A 25,781-nucleotide genomic window follows, 5' to 3' on the forward strand; every position below is an offset into this window, starting at 1 on the left:
TAACACGGTCAGCCATGCCATTCTGCTGGACCACATGGAGAAGCAACTGGGCCTGTCAGACACTGTCCTGGACTGGTTCAGGTCCTAAGCGCACTGATCCGCCAGGGGGTCCCTGAAGGCTCGGTCCTAGGGCAACTACTGTTTTGGATCTACATGCTGCCACTGGGAAACATGGACTGGGCTTTAACTTTTATGCTGACGACACTGAGCTGTATATCTCCACAAACACTGCATTCCTTGTCAGTTGCCTGTAGGACATCAAAGTGTGGATGCAGCGGAGTTTCCTGCAGTTAAACTTCAAAAAGACAGAGGTCGTCCTGAGTGGCACTCGCATCATTGACTAAATCAGCAGCTACAGCCTCAATATTGATGGTGTCAAGGTCCTCCCCTCCAGTGAGGTTCGCAATCTGGATGTGATATTTGACAGTCAGCGCTCGTTTGAGGCCCACATCAAAGTGTTATACTTTTACAGCCTCCAGCTGAGCAACTCATCCACACCTTTATCTTATCCCATCTGGACTATTGTAATACCCTGTTTGTTGACAAATCTGACACGTGCCTAAGAAGGCTACAATATGTCCAGAACTGTGCTGCATGTGTCCTCACCCACAACTCCACCATGAGCACATTATTATTATTATTTACCTTTAGGCAAGTCAGTTAAGAACAAATTCTTATTTTGAATGACGGCCTAGGAACAGTGGGTTAACTGCCTTGTTCAGGGGCAGAACGACAGATTTGTACTTTGTCAGCTTGGAGATTTGAACTTGCAACCTTTCGGTTACTAGTCCAACGCTCTAACCACTAGGCTACCCTGCCGCCATCACTCCAGTGCTGTTCAACCTCCACTGGCTCCGCATATGCTCATGCATTGACTTTAGAATCCACACCTACCAAGTTATCCACAACTCTGGACCCAACTATCGGTCTGACCTCACACTCCCTTCGCTCTTACAGGTCCATATCCCTTCAGCAGTCCCACAGCAGACAAAAAAAACTATGGGTGGCAGGGTTTTCAGTGGTGCGGCTTCTCGGCTGTGGAACGCACTTCCAGCTTCCAGTCACTGTCAGGGCTGCAGCCTCTGGCCTTGCTAAGGCACAGCTAAATAACTGAGCTGTTCAGAAAAGCTTTCAATTACCTATGTTAATTATGTTCACCGGATCGGACGACACCTGTACATAGCATTGATTGTTTTCTGCTTTTATTATAATAATTTTTTTCAGTGCCTTGGGTGTGAGAAAAGCTTTACAAATTAAAATATTTCTTTAAATATTTTCCTTCAAAGTTCACATCATACAGGTTTAAAAGTGAGGTCAATAAGTGTTTTTAGAGTGAAGTTCACTACATCCACCAATTACTGTGTATAGAATATGATCCTGCTTATGCAGACCTGTCTTTCTTGCCATCCAGACTTGGCCTTTTAGAACGTTTTGGATTGGAATCTGAGGAGTCCAGACTCTGCCTTTTAGCAGGTTTTGGTTTGGAATCTGACAAATCCTTTCTGAAACAGGAAACATTTGTATGTATGTAACATTTGCATGTATTGCAGCCATAGCTGATTGGCAAAAAGCACACAGCATTCAGGGAGCAGGCATGCTTGATCAAACAGCCTCACCAGCAGAGGGCAGACAAGATCACAAGGTGGCAAAGCACTGACAAATATGCCCACATATATTATTTCCCTATGAAGACCTCTGCTCCAATGAAGGGGTTAACAAACAATTCTCTAATATCACCAAATACACAACCACAACTCATGTCAGTGGGATTCAACTTGAACAAGCACATAGGCCCACGTGCAGTGTATAATTGTGCATGCACCTGTGGACTATGGCTTGCCAACCTTTCTTTCTTGGCATCAACAGATGTTTTTTTGGGACCTTTGGTATCGGAGTCTTTTCTGCAAACGGAGAACGGTTAGCAGTGCTTTGCAACTGTTGTCATAATAATCTTAATCTAATTTAACAAAATTACATCATTATCATCCTCCGCATTTACAGAATGTCATGATAAATACAGTGCCTTCGGAAAGTATTCAGACCCCTTGACTTTTTCCACATTTTGTTTTGTTACAGCCTTATTCTAAAATTGATTAAATAAAACAATTTCCTCAGCAATCGACACAGAGTACCCCATAACGGAAAAGCGAAAACAGGTTTTAGAAATGTTTGCAAACTTAAAAACAAAAATACCTTATTTACATAAGTATTCAGACCCTTTGCTATGAGACTCGAAATTGAGCTCAGGTGCATCCTGTTTCCATTGATCATCCTTGAGATGTTTCTACAACTTGATTGGAGTCCACCTGTGGTAAATTCTATTGATTGGACATGATTTGGAAAGGCACACACCGGTCTATATAAGGTCCTGCAGTGGACAGTGCATGTCAAAGCAAAAAACAAACCATGAGGTCAAAGGAATTGTCCGTAGAGCTCCGAGACAGGATTGTGTCGAGGCACAGATCTGGGGAAGGGTACAAAAACATTTCTGCAGCATTGAAGGTCCCCAAGAACACAGTGGCCTCCATCATTCTTAAATGGAAGAAGTTTGGAACCACCAAGACTCTCCCTAGAGCTGGCCACCCGGCCAAACTGAGCATTCGGGGGAGAAGGGCCTTGATCAGGGAGGTGACCAAGAACCCGATGTTCACTCTGACAGAGCTCACGTCTGGAGGAAACCTCGCACCATCCAGCCATTCAGCGGCAGGGACTGGGAGACTAGTCAGGATTGAGGTAAAGATGAACGAAGCAAAGTACAGAGAGATCCTTGATGAAAACCTGCCCCAGAGCGCTCAGGACCTCAGACTGGGGTGAAGGTTCATCTTCCAACAGGACAACAACCCTAAGCACAAAGCCAAGACAACGCAGGAGTGGCTTCGGGACAAGTCTCTAAATGTCATTGTGTGGCCCAGTCAGAGCCCAGACTTGAACCTGATCGAACGTCTCTGGAGAGACCTGAAAATAGCTGTGCAGCGACGCTCCCATTCCAACCTGACAGAGTTTGAGAGGATCTGCAGAGAAGACTGGGAGAAACTTCCCAAATACAGGTGTGCAAAGCTTGTAGCGTCATACCCAAAAAGAATGTCTAAACTCGTTTTTGCTTCATCATTATGGGGTAGTATGATGAGAGAAAAAAAATTGATTTTAAAATAATGCCGTAACCTAACAAAATGTGTAAAAAGTCAAGGGGTCTGGATACTTTCCGAAGGCACTATATAACAGGAACTATTAACTGACTGTTGAATACTATATTTATCATGATATTAGGAACATATACTGAAAAGGCTAAACACAATTGAGCACACTCAACATGAATGAGGTAGTATGATTTACAGATCCCAGACCTATCCTTTTTCACATGGTCAGATGACGTCACCTTCAGAGAAACGGGTTTGTAATCTGACGACTCTTCTCTGGGTAGCAAACAGCAAAGAAAGTGATGTTTGAAACTTCACAAGGAAAAGCAACAAAAATGCATTGTATCGAAATGAATAGAATCCATTAAGCATATCTGTCAATAGGAGCAGTTCAATAATGTCACAGAGAACAAACATTGCTGACACTCAAAAGTAACCACACAAAAAAACAACCATGCAACATAACAGCGACCTCTCCTTTTTGACCTCCACTGACGGGCGCTTCACAGGAGGGGGAGGATGGAGATGGAGAGGAAGAGGAGCAAATGGAGCATTGGGGTCCGGAGGCTCTTTTCTAACCACAGAAATCCGTGGAGGCTCTTTTCTAAATGTAAAACATTATTTTCAAATCATCACTACTATTCATCATTACTATCAATACTATATTAGCACACTCATGTTTCAAGTTTTATTAGTCGTATATAGGGGATACACATGCACCATTCAACAAAACGCTTACTTGCAGGCAGTGGTGTAAAGTACTTAAGTAGTACTTTAAAGTATTTTTACTTAAGTAGTTTGAGGGTATCTGTACTTTACTATTTATATTTTTGACAACTGTTACTTTTACTTCACTCCAATCCTAAAGAAAATTATATACTTTTTACTCCATACAGTTTCCTTGACACCCAAAAGTAATTATATTTTGAATGCTTAGCAAGGACAGCAAAATGGTCCAATTCACACACTTATCAAGAGAACATCCCCGGTCATCTCTACTGCCTCTGATCTGGCAGACTCAATAAATACAATAGCTTCACATGTCTGAGTGTTGGAGTGTGCCCCTGGGTATCTGTTAAATTATTATTATTATTTTTTTTAAATTGGTGCTGTCTGGTTTGCTTAATACAAGAGCATTTGAAATAATGTATAATTCAACTTTTGATAACTGTTTTATTTATTTAACTAGGCAAGTCAGTTAAGAACAAATTCTTATTTACAATGACGGCCTACCGGGGAACAGTGGGTTAACTGCCTTGTTCAGGGGCAGAACGACAGATTTTTACCTTGTCAGCTCGGGGATTCGATCTAGCAACATTTCGGTTACTGGCCCAACACTCTAACCACTAAGTTACCTGCCACCCCAAGTAAATATACTTCAGTATATTTTTGCAATTACATTTACTTTTGATACTTAAGTATATTTAAAACCAAATACTTTAAGAATTTTACTCAAGTAGTATTTTACTGGGTGACTTTTACATGAGTCATTTTCTATTAAAGTCTCTTTACTTTTACACAAGTATGACAATTACGTACTTTTTCCATCACTGTTTGCAGGTTGCTTCTCGACAATGCAACAATAAGTAATAAAATATAAGAATACGAACGAACATAAAGTAGAATAAAATATACATTTTAGCATAAGTATAATACAGGAAGCACAATTTATACTGTAGTCCAATATGTCTTATGAAATAAATCTAGATTATGACAGAAGAGAAGCTGACTCTAACCTCTCCTTCTTGACCTCTGCTGCAGTGGGCATAGAAGGATGAGGATGAAGAGGAGGAAGCGGGGAATTAGGGTCAGGAGGAGCTTTTTTCCTAAATGAAAAACCAACAGACTAAATAATCTATTGCGATTCTGAAAACTTTATAGTCATTTTCTGTGTATCGCTGACAGTTTTCATCAAAAAAGGAAGAACATGCACATAGTTGCAATGTTTTTGACTTTGCTGTGCTGTATAATGTTTAACCTATGATAACAAAACAAACAGTAAAACAGGGATTTCAGGGCAGTTTTCACTGTGTCTGATAAAACAGAGGTAGGTGATGATCGAACAGAAACTATGGACCATAGTACACAACTCAGTCTATTCACAAACAGCATGCCCTCTGACCTCTCTTTCTTCACCTTCACTGAGGGACGTCTGGACGGAGGGATGGGACGAGGATGAGAAGGAGACAGAGTGTCTGAAGAATCTCTCCTGAATGGAAATCGAAATATTCAAAATTAAATCTGAGAAGAAAACAATTATTTCCATGACTAATACAACTAGCACAAATCGAATGATTAAGGAAAGCATGCACAATTTACCATGATCACACCGTGCACCATGCAGAAGTGGGTGCTGGGTAAGTCACTCTCCAACTCACTACCCACTGGGCACAAACTGATTTAGTTGTATTCTTTAACTTTGATTCTTGGTTGAAATGGAGAAATTAATCCAACATATCAATTATTAATTTGTAAACAAACTGGAAATAAAGCCAGACTAAGTCAGTGGCACAAAATACACATGTTGATGTTCAAATGTTGATATTTGGTTGAGTTGACGATCAAACGATTCAATATCACTTCTGCAATACAGTAAATAGCATATTAACTTGTCGACAAATTAAGGCATTTTGTTGGATTCACGTCTCCAACTAAATAAAAAAATAAAAAGTGAAAAGAATAGGATTAGGCCAGTGGCTCAGATGAAACTGTCCCAAGCATTATATATATATCCTTTAAAATGTTGATATTTGATTGTGTTGACAACCAAACAATTCAATATGACTTTTGTAATACAGTAAATAGCCTAGTTAAGTTAAGGAAATTTTACAAACTAAAGTAACAGTATTTATTCAACCGAGTGTTTCAAAGAGTGTTTCAAATCTACTTTGAAACAAAGGTATACACCTCACACACGGTTATGGGCTTAAAAAAAAAGAAGACACCTGTACCATGTCAAATATATACAGTTGAAGTCAGAAGTTTACATACACTTAGGTTGGAGTCATTAAAACTCGTTTTTCAACCACTCCACACATTTCTTGTTACCAAACTATAGTTTTGGCAAGTCGGTTAGGACATCTACTTTGTGTATGACACAAGTCATTTTTACAACAATTGTTTACAGACAGATTATTTTACTTATAATTCACTGTATCACAATTCCAGTGGGTCAGAAGTTTACATACACTAAGTTGACTGTGCCTCTAAACAGCTTGCAAAATTCCAGAAAATGTCATGGCTTTAGAAGCTTCTGATAGGCTAATTGACATCATTTGAGTCAATTGGAGGTGTACCTGTGGATGTATTTCAAGGCCTACTTTCAAACTCAGTGCCTCGTTGCTTGACATTATGGGAAAATCAAAAGAAATCAGCCAAGACCTCAGGAAAAGAATTGGAGACCTCCGCAAGTCAGGTTCATCCTTGGGAGAAATCACGTTCTGGGAGCCTGGTCTGTAGGACAGGGTAAACACAAAACGGGTGAAAAACATGGCCCACCTTGCCTGGCGAGGGTTCAGTCTCCTCGCTGCCCGGATGTACTCCAGATTGCGGTGGTCAGTCCAGATGAGAAAAGGGTGTCTAGCCCCCTCAAGCCAGTGTCTCCACACCTTCAAGGCCTTGACGACAGCCAACACCTCCCGGTCCCCCACGTCATAGTTTTGCTCCGCCGGCTGAGCTTCTTCGAGAAGGCGGCACAGGGGCAGAGCTTCGGTGGCGTATCCGAGTGCTGAGAGAGCACCGCTCCTATCCCAGCCTCGGACGCATCCACCTCCACTATGAATGCCAAAGAGGGATCCGGATGGGCCAGCACGGGAGCCGAGGTAAACAGAGCCCTCAGGTGACTAAAAGCTCTGTCCGCCTCAACCGACCACTGCAAACGCACCGGGCCCCCCTTCAGCAGTGAGGTAATGGGAGCCGCTACCTGACCAAAACCTCGGATAAACCTCCGGTAGTAGTTGGCAAACCCTAAGAACCGCTGCAACTCCTTTACCGTGGTGGGAGTCGGCCAGTTACGCACGGCTGAAATGCGGTCACTCTCCATCTCCACCCCTGATGTGGAAATGCGATATCCTAGGAAGGAGACAGATTGCTGGAAAAACAAGCATTTCTCAGCCTTGACGTACAGGTCATGCTCCAACAGGCGACCAAGCACCCTGCGCACCAGGGACACATGCTCGACGTGTGTGGCGGAGTATATCAGAATGTCATCAATATACACCACTACACCCTGCCCGTGCAGGTCCCGGAAAATCTCATCTACAAAGGCTTGGAAGACTGATGGCACATTCATCAACCCGTACGGCATGACAAGATACACATAGTGCCCTGAGGTGGTACTGAAAGACGTCTTCCACTCGTCTCCCTCTCGGATACGCACCAGGTTGTAAGCGCTCCTGAGATCTAGTTTCGTGAAGAAGCGCGCCCCGTGCATTGACTCAATCGCTGTGGCTATGAGTGGTAGCTATAACTCACATTGATCTGATTCAGACCCCGATACTCAATACACAGGTGTAGACCTCCCTCCTTCTTCACAAAAAAGAAATTCGAGGAGGCGGGTGAAGTGGAGGACCAAATGTACCCCTGACGCAGGGATTCGGAGACATATGTTTCCATAGCCTCCGTCTCCGCCTGTGAGAGAAGATACACGTGCCTCCTGGGAAGTGCAGCGTCTACCAGGAGATTTATCGCGCAATCGCCCCGTCGATGGGGTGGTAATTGAGTCGCCTTCTTTTTAGAGAAGGCGAGAGCCAAATCGGCATATTCAGGGGGAATGCGCACGGTGGAGAGCTGGTCTGGACTCTCCACCGTAGTAGCACCAACGGAAACCCCTAAACACCTCCCTGAGCACTCCAGCAACCACCCCGTGAGAGCCCTCTGTGGCCAAGAAACAGTGGGGTCATGACAAACTAACCAGGGTAGGCCTAGCACCATGGGAAATGCAGGAGAGTCAATAAGGTAGAGACTAATTCTCTCCCCCCCTGCGTCACCATGCCCAGAGTAGTGGTGGCCTCCCTGATCATACCTGACCCTAATGGTCGACTATCTAAGACGTGAACGGGGAAGGGCACAGCCACGGGAACAATGGGGATCCCTAAACTATAAGCGAACGCTCTATCTATAAAGTTCCCAGCCGCGCCTGAATCGACGAGCGCCTTATGCTGGGAATGTGGGGAAAACTCAGAAAAGGTAACATAGACAAACATATAAGCAACAGAGGACTCTGGGTGAGAATGGTGCCGGCTCACCTGGGGTGACGCCAGAGCGCCCTGTCTGTTACCTCGATCCCCAGAGGAACCAACTCGGTACCGACTGGCAATGTGACCTCTGCGGCCACAGATGGTGCACGAGCTGGAACCCCCTCCCGTCTCCCTGCGCACCGCCCCTCCCAGCTCCATAAGTATCGGAGAGGGGGTGCGGGGGGATGGAACCACCAGACCCTGATCTGAACGTCCGCGGGTAGCCAGCAGGTTGTCCAGCCGGATGGACAGGTCCACCAGCTGGTCAAACATAAGGGTGGTGTCTCTGCAGGCCAACTCCCGACGGCGTCCTCGCGCAGACTGCAGCGGTAATGGTTGATCAGGGCCCTGTCGTTCCATCCTGCGCCGGCAGCCAGGGTTCCTCGTCTCCTGCCTTAGATGGAAGAGGCGCTCACCCGCCGCTCGACCCTCGGGCGGATGATCGAAGACTGCCCGGAAACCGCGTGTGAACTCCTCAAACTGGTCCAACGCCGCATCTCCCTCTCTCCATACAGCGTTGGCCCACTCGAGGGCTTTCCTGGTGAGGCACGAGACGAGTGCGGACACCCTCTCACGACCCGACAGAGCCGGGTGGATGGTGGCCAGGTATAGGTCCAGTTGGAGAAGGTACCCCTGGCAGTTCGCAGCCTTCCCGTCGTATTTCTGGGGCAGGGAGAGACGAATCCCACTGGAACCAGGATGAAGAGGGGCGCTCAGTGGAGACCCCGGTTGTGCTGGTGGAGGCGCTGGAAGAACTCCCCGTCTCTCCCAGCGGTCCATTGTCTGGACAACGAGGTCCATGACGGTGCCAAGATGTTGGAGCATTGCTGCGTGCTCCTCCACCCCTAATACTGGGGTACCTGCTCCTGCTGACTCCATCGTAGTGGTCCGTAATTCTGTCAGGGGTGCGTACTGGTGGCAGAGAAGTCAGACACAGGAGAGCAAAACTGTGTTTCAAACGGCTCAGTTTAATCATCAAAACCCACTGGATACAGAACAATGAAAATAAATGGGTACATAACCCGACGCACACCAGAACATAACGTGCACAAGCACTGACAACAAACAATTACGGACAAGGACATGGGGGGGAACAGAGGGTTAAATACACATGTATGACGGAATTGGAACCAGGTGTGATGGAAGACAAACCAAAACCAATGGAAAATGAAAAGTGGATCGGCGATGGCTAGAAAGTCGGTGATGTCGACCGCCGCCCGAACAAGGAGAGGGACTGATTTCGGCGGAAGTCGTGACAGAGGCCTACAAACCTGACTCGGTTACACCAGCTCTGTCAGGAGGAATGGGCCAAAATTTACCCAACATATTATGGGAAGCTTGTGGAAGGCTACCCAAAATGTTTGACCCAAGTTAAACAATTTAAAGGCAATGCTACCAAATACTAATTGAGTGTATGTAAACTTCTGAACCACTGGGAATGTGATGAAAGACATAAAAGCTGAAATAAATCATTCTCTCTACTATTATTCTGACATTTCACATTCTTAAAATAAAGTGGTGATCCTAACTGACCTAAAACAGGGAATTTTTTACTGGGATTAAATATCAGGAATTGTGAAAAACTGAGTTTAAATGTATTTGGCTAAGGTGTATGTAAACCTCCGACTTCAACTGTAGATGTATAAAATGTATAAAAATGTGTAGTTTGCATCCCAATATTACATCACAGAAGACTGAAATATAACAAACCCGTTTGACATAGAAACACCGGATATATAATTCTATTTGTTTATTAATGATGAAAAATATTAATAACATTCCACCCAGGGCTACGATGAGTAACACATCTATGGCCACATGTTGAGGTTAGCCTACTGTTACTATAAATGTCTTCTTATGTAATCATAGAAAGTGTGCATGTTCAAGATAGCGTGCAAAGGTTGCAGTTCTGTGGAGGTCTTCACAATTGCTATAATAATCTGTGCAGAATCTCTACAGCATTGAACACTTGCACTATGTACTTTTAATGTTATCTCAACTGCAATCCAGGTAATTTGGTAGTGCAATTAGATGAAGCACAGTGATAAAACATTAAGTTGTTGTATGAATACCTGACATTGTTTTCCCCTTTTGAACTTTGTTGTGCTTTTAAAATGGTTGAAAGCACACTGATAACACATTTAAATGAGAACTAAACCAATAATCTAATATTGTTTTCCCACTGGAATTGAGATATGCTTTTTAGATGGTTGCAAGCATAGTGATAACGCATTAGTAATTCAACAAACTTCCGGCTGACTTTTTGAGTGGGTGAATAAAGGTTGAAATCTCATGGATCAACGTCTCCACCAAATATTACCCACATTTCCATGTTGAAATTACGTGATGTGCCCAGTGGTATGCTGTATGAACAAGTCAGTTAAACAACAAGGTTAGTGTGCAATCAATCTCAAGGGCTTCCAATATAAACATCTCAAACTATACCCTTATATCTGTACAAACCACTCATTCGGTAAATCACCAAAGCATCTGAAAGTAATACAGTGTTCTCAGAAAAGTTCCATGCGTTGACACCAGAGTATCTATCCATCCTGACCTCTCTCTCTCCTTCTTCACCTCTTTTTTCACCCCTTTATTCACCTCCGCAGACATACGTCTGACAAGGGGAGGAAGACGGGGTGGTCGGGGGGGCCGAGGAGGAGAGTAACAAGAGGGGTAAAGATCATCCAAGACGCTTCTCCTGAAAACACAACACATCCCTGAGGCCCAGCCCTTGTCCTCTAGACTGTATGGAATCAAATTAACAGAGGCACCTCTCACCTCTCAAACCCTTGTCTGTGGTTTTCCTCAGGTCTCTCTTGTGGGGGTTCATACATTGGTATCTCCTTCCTGCGTTCCTCTGTGTGTCTTTCCTTTCTCCGTTCATCTTTGTAACTCTCCCTTCTGGGTTCGTCTGTGTGGCTCTCATTCTTGGGTTCTTGCACATGTCTTTCTTTTCTGGATTTTTCGAAGTGTCTCTCCTTTTTGGGTTCTTCTAAGTGTTCTACATGTCTTTCTTTTCTGGCATCTTCTGTATGTTTTCCATTTTTGGATTGTTCTGCATGCCGTTTGTTTTTGAATGCCTCTGTGTATCGCTCCTTTTTAAGGTCAACAGCTCTCTCGTCTTTTTTATGTTCAACATTGTGCTTCTCTTTTCGCCGTTTGTCAGAGTATTCTTCCTTTTCAGATTCAGGATCTGAATCAGAAACATCCAGCCTCTTGTGACTATAGCAAAAAAACACAAACCACACCAGATACCGCATCTTCCCCTTTTCTATGTTTACATTTTTGCCTTCACACGCAGGCAATGGTTTGAGTGAGTGTGTATGTATGCACCTACCTGGTATCTTTCTCTAAGGGGGACCTGACTGGGAACCCTGTGGATTTGTTGGAGTCAACCCCATTCTTCGTCTCATTGGGCCTCTCAGTACTCTGAGTACGTGCAGCATCTAGGGGGCAAAGAGGGTTGAAAATGATGTCTCTACATACTGTAAAACACAACTCCAGACAGCTCCACTTTCTAAAAGACAGTCTCCTACAATCCTACCCAGCAGTCTCTTCCAGTCCTTGATGAGGATCTTGGCCAGGGAAACGACCTCGTCGTCTGTGCAGTGCTTCCTGATTCCATTCACAGACATGCCGATCCTCGTTTCCTATTCAGCGGAGAGAATGGTTTGTGGCATGTGATCCTTGAAATAATGAGTTTACACTTTTATAATGAGTTCACACATCATTTGGAGTAGGCATAACTATATAATCCATTCCCTGTTTATGGGGAAATTGCACTGACTGCACTGTATTCCCCATGCATTTGATAATATTTAATGTTGAATGTAGAAGTAGCCTAAAATATTGAACTTCTGTACACCTAAATAATACATAACAGGTGAGTGGGATATTCCTGTTGCAGGTCCTCTACCTGCAGAAGTTTCAGCGTCATGTTGAAGCTCTTCAGTTCATTCAGCAGGTCCAGGGCACCCTCCTATGTACACAAACATGGAGATGATGGTATTAGAAGTTGTAACCAACAGGGAGAGGAGCAGAAATATTTATTTTCATTACATATATAGTACCAGGGGTGCAACTTTCACTGGGGACGGGGGAGATATGACCCCCCTCATTCTGAAATTGCATTTTTGTTACCCCCCAGTTTTATCATTGCATTGTGATACAAAAAGCGGCATCGATGTGCTTTAGGACCATGCAGACGACTCAGTGGTCGGGTAGGCTGTTTGGTGGTTTTAACCAGCTGGATTTAGGACCGTGCGGAGACAACAGAGCGTGCGAACAGAGGCAGCTGTTGTATGTGTGTGTTGTGCTTTTTTTCCTGAGTTGTAAAAGCAAGCAGAGCAGAAACTGGCTACTCTTTATTTGACTGATGTAGCTGGCAAGGTAACTGCTGTTTGACTTAACAGAAAAAAAGTATTTTTTCCCAGAGCTGAGCTAGTACAGTAACTGACATGTAATGTTAGCTAATGTTTCATCCCCTCTCGACTGAAGTTCTGTCTGAAGTGAATTAACTAATTTAGCTAGCTTGCTAGCTATCTAGCTAGCTAGCAGCTACCACAGCCAGTTCAGCCTAGCTACCTGTCAGGTAGCAATATCTAACAGCTGTTGTGCAGAAATGTTTTGTAGCTTTTGTTTTGTCTCGTTTCAACAGAAGTAAATTAACTTGGCTCGTTTTCGCCAGTTGATGTACCATTAGAGCCAGCCAAAAGTTGGCTAACGTTAAGACATAATTTTTTCCCCAACAGTCAGTATACAGTAGCAATGAAACGTTATTGATATGTCAGTTTCCCTAGGTCATTCCCTACTTTTCACACTGACAATAATAAACAGCTCTAGAGGCTTCACTGTCATGGTGCACAGTTAGTACACAACACTATTCTCATCATGTCTTAGCAGTATCAGATGGTGACAGGTGACCAGGGAAGACCAGTCTATGGAGCTCAGGTGAGTTTTGCAGTATATTATAACAATCAATGAATGGATATAAAGTTCCATCTTGAGTTCATGGGTAGTCTACATTCTGGGATCTGGGAATAATGGTAATTTAAATTATTGAACAATTGATTCTATTCTTGGATAATATAATGTATGAATGTACACCAAGGTAATTGTTTGTCATGCCTCATCTGAGCAGTATCAAATGGTGACAGGGGTCTCAGCAAAGTCAGGCAACCAGGGAAGACCAGTCTGTGACGACACTGAAGTGAACTTTTGCAGATGCAACATTTTTTTTTACACAAAAGGTACAAGAACAAATTTACCTACTTCAGACATCCCCCAAAATATATTTTACTAACAAATTCCAAGAATCCTTAAATAATATAAAGTCAACTTGGAAAATCATCAATCAACTGTTGAATAACAAAAAGTAATCTACAACTATCCCATCTCAATTTATTGTTGGAAATAAGACTTATAGTGATCCTGATTTAATGTGATTTTAATAACTTTTTTTGTGAATGTGGGTTCCTCTCTCTCAAAGAAAATAGAGAAAACTGATGGAAATCCCTTGGATGATATTAAGGGACATTTCCCTTCTCCGTTTTAGTTTGATCCTCCTGATATAATGGAGGTAATTGGTAACTTAAAGATATCAGCAGCAGGTCATGATGAGATTGGTGCCTCTGGTGAAATTAGTGTCTTCCTCGATTATTGAGCCTCTAACGTATCTTCACCAAATCTATGCAAACTGGTATTGTTACTAAAGTTATCCCCTCTATAAATCTGGGGATCCAAGATATTTTACAAATGATCTCCCATTATCTGTACTACCATGTTTTTCAAAATTCCTACAAAAGTGGTGTAGTAGAGAATGTTTAAATCAACACTATATGAACACCAATATGGTTTTCATTTAAATCAACACTATATGAACACCAATATGGTTTTCATAAAAAACTACTACACAGATATGGCTCTTTTGCAACTTGTGGATAAAATCTTTACAGCCCAGAACAATAATGAATACACTCTTGGCATCTTTTTCAATGTATCCAAAGTGCTTGATTATGAAATATTACTTTCTAAATTGCAATATTATGGTTTGATCATGATTATGGTTTGATCATGATTATGCATATAATTGGTTACATAGTTATGTTTATGATAGAGAACAATTTGTTTATGCTAACTGCTGTGCATCAACCAGGGTCAAGACATCCTGCCACAGGGTTCGATAATTGGACCTTTGTTATTCCTAATCTATATCAAATCAAATTTTATTGGTCACATACACGTGATTAGCAGATGTTATTGCGGGTGTAGCGAAATGCTTGTGCTTCTAGCTCTGACAGTGCAGTAATATCTAACAAGTGATATCTAACAAATTACACAACATATACCCAATACACACAAATCTAAGTAGGAATTAATCAAGACTATATACATATGGACGAGCGATGTCAGAGCGGAATGGACTAAGACACAGTAGAATAGTATAGAACACTGTATATACATATGAGATGAGTAATGCCAGATATGTAAACATTAAAGTGACTAGTGTTCCATTCCTTAAAGTGGCCAGTGATTTCTAGTCTATGCCTATAGGCAGCAGCCTCTGTGCTAGTGATGGCAGTCTGATGGCCTTGACGTAGAAGCTGTTTTTCAGTCTCTCGGTCTCAGCTTTGATGCACCTGTACTGACCTCGCCTTCTGGATGATAGCGGGGTGAACAGGCAATGGCTTGGGTGGTTGATGTCCTTGATGATCTTTTTGGCCTTCCTGTGACATCGGGTGTTTTAGGTGTCCTGGAGGGCGGGTAGTTTTCCCCCAGTAATGCGTTGGGCAGACCGCACCACCCTCTGGAGAGCCTTGCGGTTGCGGGAGGTGCAGTTGCCGTACCAGGCAGTGATACAGCCCGACAGTATGCTTTTAATTGTGCATCTGTAAAAGTTTGTGAGGGTTTTAGGTGACAAGCCAAATTTCTTTAGCCTCCTGAGGTTGAAGAGGCTCTGTTGTGCCTTCTTCACCACACTGTCTGTGTGGGTATTCCATTTCAGTTTGTCAGTGATGTATACGCCAAGGAACTTTCCACCTTCTCCACTGCGGTCCAGTCAATGTAGATGGGGGGGTGCACCCTCTGCTGTTTCCTGAAGTCCACGATCATCTCCTTTGTTTTTTATTGACGTTGAGTGAGAGGTTGTTTTCCAGGCACCACACTCCCAGAGCCATCACCTCCTCCCTGTAGGCTGTCTTGTCATCATTGGTAATCAAGTCTACTACTGTTGTGTCGTCTGCAAACTTGATAATTGAGTTGGAGGCGTGCTTGGCCACTCAGTCATGGGTAAACAGGGAGTACAGGAGGGGGCTGAGCACGCACCCTTGTGGGGCCCCAGTGTTGAGGATCAGCCGAGTGGAGGTGAAGTTTCCTACATTCACCATCTGGGGGCGGCCCGTCAGCAAGTCCAGGACCCAGTTGCACAGGGCGGGGTTCAGACTAGAGGTCGACCGATTAATAGGTATTTTTGGCCACCGATTTGCCCTTTTTTTGTTTTTACACCATTATTTAACTAGGCGAGTCAGATTAAGAACACATTCTTATTTTCAATGATGGCCTAGGAACGGGGGTTAACTGCCTTGTTCAGGGGGGGATTCGTTTTTGCAAACTTCCGGTTACTAGTCCAACGCTTTAACCACCTGCCTTACATTGCCTTACACCCCGTTCCGCCTGCGGAACCCCTAGCCAACAGCCAATGGCATCGCATGGCGTGAAATACAAAACCAACTAAAATAGCACAATTCAATTTTCTCAAACAATCAACTATTTTACACCATTTTAAAGATAAGACTCTCGTTAATCTAACCACATTGTCCGATTTCAAAAGGCTTTACAGCGAAAGCAAAACATTAGATTATGTTAGGAGAGTACATAGACAAATAATCACACAGCCATTTTCCAAGCAAGCATATATGTCACATAAACCCAAACCACAGCTAAATGCAGCACTAACCTTTGATGATCTTCATCAGATGACACTCCTAGGACTTTATGTTATACAATACATGCATGTTTTGTTCAATCAAGTTCATATTTATATCAAAAACCAGCTCTTTACATTAGCATGTGATGTTCAGAACTAGCATACCCACTGAAAACTTCCGGTGAATTTACTAAATTACTCATGATAAACGTTGACAAAATACATAAATTATTTTAAGAAATATAAATACAGAACTCCTTTATGCAATCGCTACGTCCGATTTTAAAATAGCTTTTCGGCGAAAGCACATTTTGCAATATTCTGAGTACATAGCTCGGCCATCACAGGCTAGCTAATTTGACACCCACCAAGTTTGGGGCTCACTAACCTCAGAATTACTATTAGAAAAATGTGATTACCTTTGCTGTTCTTCGTCAGAATGCACTCCCAGGACTTCTACTTTAACAACAAATGTTGTTTTGGTTCCAAATAATCCATAGTTATATCCAAATACCGCCGTTTTGTTTGTGCGTTCAGGTCACTATCCAAAGGGTAACGCGCGAGCGCATTTCGTGACAAAAGAATTCAAAATATTCCATTACCGTACTTAGAAGCATGTCAAACGCTGTTTAAAATAAATGTTTATGCTGTTTTTCTTGTAAAATAGCGATAATATTCCAACCGGGCAACGTTGTATTCATTCAATGGCTGAAAGAAAAAAAATGGAGAAGTCTCGTGAACACGCATCTCAGTCTCACTGTCCCCAGGCTGACCACTTACAAACAGAGCTGTTGTACTTTGCCCAGAGACAGCAGACACCCCATTCCCCTTTCTGGCTGCTTTAGAGAGCCAATGGAAGCCTTAGAAAATGTGTCACGTTACAGCACAGATGCTGTAATGTCGATAGAGATGCAACAGAAGGACAACAAATTGTCAGACAGGGCACTTCCTGTATGGAATCTTCTCAGGTTTTGGCCTGCCATATGAGTTCTTTTATTCTCACAGACACCATTCAAACAGTTTTAGAAACTTTAGTGTTTCCTATCCAAATCTACTAATTATATGCATATTCTAGTTTCTGGGCAGGAGTAGTAACCAGATTAAATCGGGTACGTTTTTTATCCGGCCGTGAAAATAATGCCCCCTATCCCAAAGAAGTTAATATTGCCTGCTAACATAAAATTGTGTCACATCTCTAGCGTTCATTGCACGCAGAGTCAGGGTATATGCAACAGTTTGGGCCGCCTGGCTCATTGCGAACTAATTTGCCAGAATTTTACGTAATTATGACATAACATTGACATAACATAACTCGTAAGCATTCATTCAGACAGCACTTTCGTGCGTTTTGCCAGCAGCTCTTCGCTGTGTTTCAAGCTGTTTATGACTTCAAACTGGGTGGGTATAATTTGTGGAACGTTCCAACAGGAATCTATTCCAAAAACTTTTTACATAACAAGGTTGCCAAAAAACAACACATACAAAGTTGTATAACGGCAGAATAAGATACCGGGTCGTGAGTGGTCTATTTCATTGCGTTTTTCACTCATCACGTTTATTCCGAAAAATGTCTGTCCTCACTCTGGTTGCCTATAGACAAACATTAAGAATAAGCTACGTGGTGAGTTGATGCCTATTCAGCAGCTAGTTAGCTAGGTTTGTATGCGTTGCTACTTTGTATGCGTTGTTGGTTGGCAACCTTTTACTTTACGTTTTTTGGAACAGATTCCTGTTGGAACATTCCACAAATTATACCCACCCCTTCAAGCCTGTCAACTCCCAAGATTAGGCTGGTGTAACCGATGTGAAATGGCTAGCTAGTTAGTGGGATGCGCGCTAATAGCGTTTCAAACGTCACTCACTCTGAGACTTGGAGTAGTTGTTTCCCTTCCTCTGTATGGGTAACGCTACTTCGAGGGTGGCTGTTGTCGATGTGTTCCTGGTTCAAGCCCAGGTAGGAGCGACGAGAGGGACGGAAGCTATACTGTTACACTGGCAATACTAAAGTGCCTATAAGAACATCCAATAGTCACAGGTATATGAAATACAAATCGTATAGAGAGAAATAGTCCTATAATTCCCATAATAACTACAACCTAAAACTTCTTACCTGGGAATATTGAAGACTCATGTTAAAAGGAACCACTAGCTTTCATATGTTCCCATGTTCTGAGCAAGGCACTTAAACATTAGCTTTCTTACATGGCACATATTGCACTTTTACTTTCTTCTCCAACACTTTGTTTTGCATTATTTAAACCAAATTGAACATGTTTCATTATTTATTTGAGGCTAAATTGATTTTATTGATGTATTATATTAAGTTAAAATAAGTGTTCATTCAGTATTGTTGTAATTATCATTATTATAAATAAATAAACAAAAACAAACAACAACAGCAGAAGAAAAAAAAACGTCCAATTAATCGGTATCGGCTTTTTGGTCCTCCAATAATCAGTATCGGCGTTGAAAAATCATAATCAGTCGACCTCTAGAAGGAATGGTTCACTCATCTTTCGGGTAAACTTCCGGAAGTGAATGAAGGGAAGTGGAGGATCGTAAACGACACACCCCCTTCAACATGCATACTATAAACAGACAAAAACTCATCTTGTCTCCTCTTATCATCTTTGGTTGATGCGAGAAAAAAAAACAAGCATCTTTCATACTACCCATTGTCGGATTACTTTTGATTTCTAGAAAGTGTTTTACTCAATTATTTTCAATCAATGGTGAGCTCACCCATGATGTAATTAATTATAAATAGTAATTGCTATTAGCTAATTCATATTGTAGTTTCTGTCAGCCGAGAGATATAAAAATTTGACCGCTTGTGTTATGTCAATATTTCTTCAGTTAGTGCTAGGACAAATGTAGCCTAGATTTTTCCGGTTTGGATGATTGTGTTTGCTGTAGCTACTTCTGTGAATGTCTTAACATTGCATCCAAAAATAAACTGCTCACATTCTGGACATAACTTTGTAAGGACTTTGTTTGTGCAAAATGTTTCTGAAAAAACTGTGTGGCCAGCTTAAACGCTGATTGTAGCGTCATTCGAAACTGGACGTTCTAAATAAGCGTTCTAATCGCACCGGTTTGATCGTACACTACAGGGACCACTGTAGAAAGATCACACATGTGTGTTGGTACGTGTGAAAAGGTTAATGAGCCATCTGATTCAATTAATGATGGAGCGGGAGTTTGCCTTTTTGCCCAAAATGTTAAGGTACTCCAAAGCTTTTTACTATCATTCTTTATATAATTTATCTTTGTTTCATAGTATAGTTTCTTCTTCTTTGTGTTCAGTTTAGTCACAATTTCTCAATTTGCAGTATGTTTGCCAATCGTTGGTGCAGCCAAACTTATTTGCCATACCTTTTGCCTCATCCCTCTCAACCATATAATTTTTTAATTCCTCATCAATCCAAGGGGATTTAACAGTTTTAAGAGTAATTTTCTTAACTCTTTCATGCGTGAGTTCCAAATATCTCTAACGGTCGCCGCAGCGTGAGAGTTTTTTTTATGCACGTGATGTCAGAACTTTCTCTCCATTCCAGAATGTGATTGTTATGCAACAGTACATTTACTCCGCGCTGCCTCAAACCAAGGCATGCAGCCTGTTTTTATTTATAGGCTGTTTTCAACTTGTCAATTTCAAATTATTTTCTAACAAGTTTTTTATTTTCTAACAACAGTTTGAATTGAGTTGTGTTCCGGCCTCATTCATCACATAAAAGTAGTCATTTTAACTTTTGCGGACCAATTAAGTTTTAGACATTTCTGACCCGGACAAAATTTCCCAAACACTTCCCAATTGTTTGTGCAGTTCAAGTCTGCAGACATTTGCTCATCTCCCGTCCTGCACACACACGTGTTCACATTTTCCGTATGACGCCTGCATCGCATCAGTTGTTTTCGTTACCAATAATAACTTTGGAAATGTGTGCATTTCTATCAACTTTATAATAGTTAAATTAGTTTCTGCATGTCGTGTTGTCATTTCTACTGTAGCATAACATTTTTGTGTATATTCCTTATAACCGCGGACACGCGAGGTAACGTTACTCATTTCAATGCTTAGGTAACTAGCTACATTCTTCTATTAGCTCTGGAAAACAATGCTAATTGCGTCAGAGAAGTATTAGCATGTGTTGTATTTTGAAGGTACCCTGGCCTTATGACTCCGAAGTGGCACAGCTGTCTAAGGCACAGCGTCTCAGTGCCTTAGGCGTCACTACAGACTGCATTTCTATCAAAGTAAGTGCCTTATTACGTTATAATAGTTTCTGTATGTCATCTTATACCGTTTCTACTGTAGCTCACTGTGTGTATGGAGCATAATATATTTGTGTATATTCCTTATAACCGCAGACACGCGAGGTAACGTTACTCACTTCATAACCTTTATGGTGTTATATTCAATCGTGCTTATGTAGCTAGCTACATTCTTCTATTAGCTCTGTAAAACAATGCTATTTGCATCAGAGAAGTATTGGCTTGTTGTATTTTGAAGCTACCCTGGAAAAATGGAAAAAGATCTTATACCACTTGTTCGTTTTCTGAGTGCATTCGACAAAGCAGTTTATCATGTCGCCTTATCCACTGCCCTCATTTTGAGGTTATAGTCAAGCATGCAGTCTGGTTTGATTTTTCTCTCTTCCGTCAGGTGGTCCACCTTCCCTGTGGTCGACATGGTTGCTGTATGGACAGTGGAGAGGACATGGACATCTCGTTTGTCATGCCACTTTACTGCCAGCTGTTGACATTTCTTATTTTGTGTAACGGGTCATTTAGGATGGCAGTAATATTGTTGATGAAATGCAGTCATCGCAGCAGAACTAGGAAGCAGTCTTGGGAAAAGAGGGTGGCAAAGAAGGGAGTTGCAAACATAGGATCTGTGCTCCAGTATTCTCTTAGGGAGTTCTTCTTTACTATCCCATGAGAAGGACTGTCACCAGGAAGGTATACATTTCACTAAATGTGGTTGTCCCCCCCACTCCTGGCTCTCTCTTCTCCTGTAGCTCCAAGGCATAGCGACTGGTCTCCTCTACTATGTCTCCCACCAGCTCCTCTGTCAGAAACAACTTGAAGCACTCTGCCTCAGTTGGAAATGGGAAGGGTGTTGCACTCCAGACTGGGACTCATCAAAGCAAACAGCAGGGTCAGGAGGGGTGAAATGGCTGGCGGGTTTCCAGCTCCCACAGAACTCCTGTACTTCATCCACTGTCGGTCTGCCTCCATCACCACCAGCATCTTCAAAAAGACCTGGGACTTCGTCAGTAGACAAGGGATCCTCAGATTTAGGGTTCTCAACGGCTACAAGGTCTCACTGTCACTGTCAGAATCTGATTCCTGACTTTCATACTCATTGTCAGAATAAAAAAAATCTCCTTTTGAAAGACATTGCTAATGCTACAGCTTAGCTCACTAGCTACATACATAAACAACAACACTGAATGGCTCAGAGTGGGAGTGAGAGGTTACGTGATTGACTGCCGGCATGCGCCACTTGTATAAATAAATCACTATCAGAAAATGTTTTGTGTGGTAATTATTTATATATTTACTGTTTTAGTCACATGTTTTCAATTACTGTTGACAAATCATGCATTCCGATTCTTGCATAGATTGTAATGGGCACATATGTGTGTAAAATACTTTTTTGAAGGTACTGATTATGATGAGCTAAGCTAATTCCAGCTGTGTGTAGCCATGTTTGGTTGACATACAATGCATTCTGGGTTTCACGTAATCGTCTGTTGGAACAAAGATGTTATAACAAAATTAGGTAAGGGTTCACTCATTTTTTGAGGACTTCCAGATATGAATGGTGGGATGTGAACAATGGTAGACGACACCCCCCCTTGAACATGCATACTATAAACAGACCAAACTCATCTTGTCTCCTCTTATTATCTTTGGTTTCTGTGAGGGAAAATAAGCATGGTAGAGCGCAAACAACCCATCGTCGGATTACTTTCGAATTCTAAAGTGTTTTACTCAATTATTTCGATCAATGGTGAGCTCACCCGTGATGTGATTAATTATAAATAGTAATTTATATTAGCTAATTCATATTGGAGTTTGTCAGCGAGAGTTATACAAATATGACCGCTTGTGTTATGTCAATATTTCCATTCGAAACTGGCCGTTCAAAATAAGCTTTCTAATCACACCGGTGTGATTGTCCGCTACAGGGACAACTGTAGAATGGTACGTGTGAAAGGGTTAAATGAATGGTCCTCATTACACACCCCAGACCAGCAAATATTCTTTACATCATCAACCTAAGAATCACTACAAAACGTATTGTATGACCTCATACACTATATTATGCCCATCCTTTGGAACTTTGGTTTTCCTAGATATGGCTTCTATATTGTAATCACCACATCCACTGGATTTGGATACTGCTTTAAAGCAAATTTCTGCAGCATTAGTAAAGATGTGATCAATACATGTTGATGATTTCATTCCTGTGTTGTTGTAGGTTGACTGAACCGGAACCAGGTTGCAGGCACTGGTTACAGTTTGAAGCTTTTTCTTCAGTGGGCAGCTATATTGTTGTCTATCACTTGTTTTCTTTGGTGCAAATAAATTAAACTAAAACATAAACGTATTATCTCTGTGCAGCAAACACTTGACAAGCCAGAAGCTTCAAGTTGTAAAACACAAAAGGGGACATATTTCAATATGTTATGCTCTTGTGAAAGCGGTCTGAATTCTGGCATAGAGATTGTTCTTTTATGTCTACAGATTCTCCCTTCTCCCTGTTTTTGTTGGCTTGGAAATGTTGATAATTGAGACTTATCAGAAGAAACTGTGTAACCTAGCATTTACAGTGGCTAAGAAATTCATTGCCATTAAGTTATGTATCACTAGATTAAATTTTTTACAAGATTCAACTTTCATAAGGTCTGGATGCCTTATATGGAATACTGTATGACAAAAAGAGTCTGTATTGAAAACATGCCCACATCAGATTTAAGCAATCCCTAGCTACTGGGCTGCTCAATCCTGGCCCTGGGGGTCTGCCGTACTGTTGGTTGTGACAATGGCCTTGGCCTAACACACCTGAAACCAATAATTAATTTTTCACTAAGATCTAAAGCTGAGTGGGGTGTGTTGGGTTGGGCTCTGCAGGCCGTGGACCCCTGGGGCAGGAGGGGGCAATCCAGCTATATTGTGTGCCAGTAAAAAAAGAGCTCTACAGTACTATTAGGCGATGATATGAATTATAGTGCCCTCCGTAATTATTGGGACAGTGAACAACTTTTTCTTCTTTTGGCGCTATACTCCAAAAGTTTGGATTTAAAATCAAACAATGACTACGAAGTTAAAGTGCAGACTGACAGCTTCCATTTTAGGGTATTTTCATCCATATGGGGGAACCGTTTATATATACTGCACTTTTTGTACATAGAGCGCCCCCCCCCCCCCCCCCCCCAAATCCCCTTATATGTGTATTAAAGTAGTAAAGAGTTTGGTCCCACATTCATAGCATGCAATGACTACATCAAGCTTGTGACTCCACACATTTGTTGGATGCATTTGCTGTTTGTTTTGGTTGTGTTTCAGATTATTTTGTGCCCAATAGAAATTAATGGTAAATAATGTATTGTCATTTGAGTCACTTTTATTTAAATAAGAATATGTTTCTAAACACTTCTACATGAATGCTGCCATGATTATGGATAATCCTGAATGAATTGTGAATAATGATGCATGAGAAAGTTAGATGCACAAATATCATACCCCCAAGACATGCTAACCTCTCACTATTTTTGGGAGGGTATGATATTTGTGCATCTATAAATTTCTCACTCATCATTATTCATTTAGGATTATCCATAATCATTGTAGCATCCACGTTCATGTAGAGAGTGTTTAAAAATATATTATATTCTTACAATCAAAGTGACCGCAAAAGGGTAATATTAGATTGTGTAGAAATGCAGGAAATGAGCTTGAGATGCCCAAAAAATTCTGAGGGAGGACCCCTAGACCCCTCGCCAGGTTATGTCCCCCTACTTCTAAAACCAAAGTTGCACCCCTGTGTAGTACCCTGTATTGACTTGGAAGAGCAGGGTGATGGTGGGAGCATAGTATTCTTTCATTCATGCTACAAGCAGGGTTTGTACTGTAGTTAGTAGGTCTACTGTAGCTGCTGCACATGTTTCTACAGTCTGTTTTTAAGGAGTATAGTATTATTGAATTCATTCTGCAGGCTGAATTTGTACTGTAATTAGTAGGTCTATTGTAGCAGCTGCACGTTTCTACAGTCTGTTTTTAAGTGATCACACTTAAAATTACAATTCACGTGTAATCAATTGTATTAATCATAATTACAATCAATAACAAACTGTGATATTATAATAACTACGTACAAATATTGTAATAGTAATGTAGCCTAATGGTCAAAATAGTTGTGTTTATGTAGTCTACAGCAGGCGCTGTTAATAAGGAAATTCATTAAAATGTATCAGTGAACGACTTGCATTCTACAATCCGCAAAAACAGCACTGCACAATTGGCCCATAGTACGCCACTGTCACGACTTTGCGTTGTTTACGTTCGGTTCCATGCACGGAGTTGTTGTCGAATACCAGCATGCTTTAAGTCTCACACTTTTGCATTAGTAGTTTTATTCAGTGCGTGTATATATATCGCACGGTCTTGCTTAATAGTCCAAATCTGGACAAGTATGTGCCAAACACCTGTTCAGCATTTGCTACTTGAACAACTGTTCCTCTCTGGACAGTGCACAACTTTTAAAGCACAACCTCGAAATGTAAAACTTCGTATTATTGTAGATAACTATAAAATGGAATACGTCATTGCAAATTCAAAATAAAGCATGTATCTACACTTGATTTCATACATTTGACTGCACGAGGTGACAGAAAAACATGCGACATAAAGCAAGGTGTCAAAATACATTCTCACCGTGTTATTTCTAGACACCATCTTGTCCAGCTTTTTTGCAATCCGAATTAACTCCTCTTCTCGCGTCATAGTTTATGCATGGATTAAACGTACAATAATATATATTATGTAAAATGCTATATAATAAAAAATACGAAATGTAAATGTTCATCCTACGTAGATTGAACTTTACATTATGGCGCGGTCCATTCCATTCAACGAAGGGGCGTGTCCTCAAGTTACAGGCAGAAGGACAGTTGTCGGATCGTCTGACCATCAAGTCAAAATGCCCATGAGACACATGGCAACAGCTAAATATAGACGTTGCTATGGGTCTCACACTAATATCGTCTTTATATGAAAAATATTGAATAACTTCAAAACGTACTTTAATACAGTGGGCTTTGCAAACTGTTTCAGATGACTTTGGAGAGAACCCCAATGACAATGGGCCTTGCACAATAGAGCTCGCCAGTTTGTTGTCCTAAACACCTGAAATGAGTTACTCTGGTTCGTTCAGCAATTCTTATAGGGGAAATTAATTGGGAAATAATG

General features: G+C 41.7%; 1 protein-coding gene across 11 annotated transcripts in view; it reads right to left on the reverse strand.

Annotated features, from left to right (window-relative positions):
- The window catches only part of LOC115175395 (transcription elongation factor A protein 3), a 32,365-nt gene extending 6,887 nt beyond the window's left edge, over positions 1 to 25,478 (reverse strand). For 2 of the 11 annotated variants that reach the window (XM_029734636.1, XM_029734631.1), the window contains exons 1-12: positions 25,248 to 25,477; positions 12,294 to 12,356; positions 11,922 to 12,027; positions 11,715 to 11,823; positions 11,156 to 11,599; positions 10,932 to 11,075; positions 5,260 to 5,346; positions 4,874 to 4,963; positions 3,610 to 3,741; positions 3,345 to 3,413; positions 1,845 to 1,901; positions 1,392 to 1,502 (exon numbers count right to left, since the gene is read on the reverse strand). In XM_029734636.1, coding sequence (XP_029590496.1) covers positions 1,392 to 1,502; positions 1,845 to 1,901; positions 3,345 to 3,413; positions 3,610 to 3,741; positions 4,874 to 4,963; positions 5,260 to 5,346; positions 10,932 to 11,075; positions 11,156 to 11,599; positions 11,715 to 11,823; positions 11,922 to 12,027; positions 12,294 to 12,356; positions 25,248 to 25,316 — 1,481 coding nt within the window. In that variant the 5' untranslated portion in view covers positions 25,317 to 25,477. Of the gene's footprint in view, positions 1 to 1,391; positions 1,503 to 1,844; positions 1,902 to 3,344; positions 3,414 to 3,609; positions 3,742 to 4,873; positions 4,964 to 5,259; positions 5,347 to 10,931; positions 11,076 to 11,155; positions 11,600 to 11,714; positions 11,824 to 11,921; positions 12,028 to 12,293; positions 12,357 to 25,247 lie in introns of all 11 variants that reach the window. The other 9 variants (XM_029734643.1, XM_029734649.1, XM_029734655.1 and 6 more) reach the window with 9 other exon arrangements.
- Positions 25,479 to 25,781: the final 303 nt, after the last annotated feature.

Source organism: Salmo trutta, chromosome 3 (genome assembly GCF_901001165.1).
Source record: "Salmo trutta chromosome 3, fSalTru1.1, whole genome shotgun sequence".
Classification (NCBI taxonomy): Eukaryota; Metazoa; Chordata; class Actinopteri; order Salmoniformes; family Salmonidae; genus Salmo; species Salmo trutta.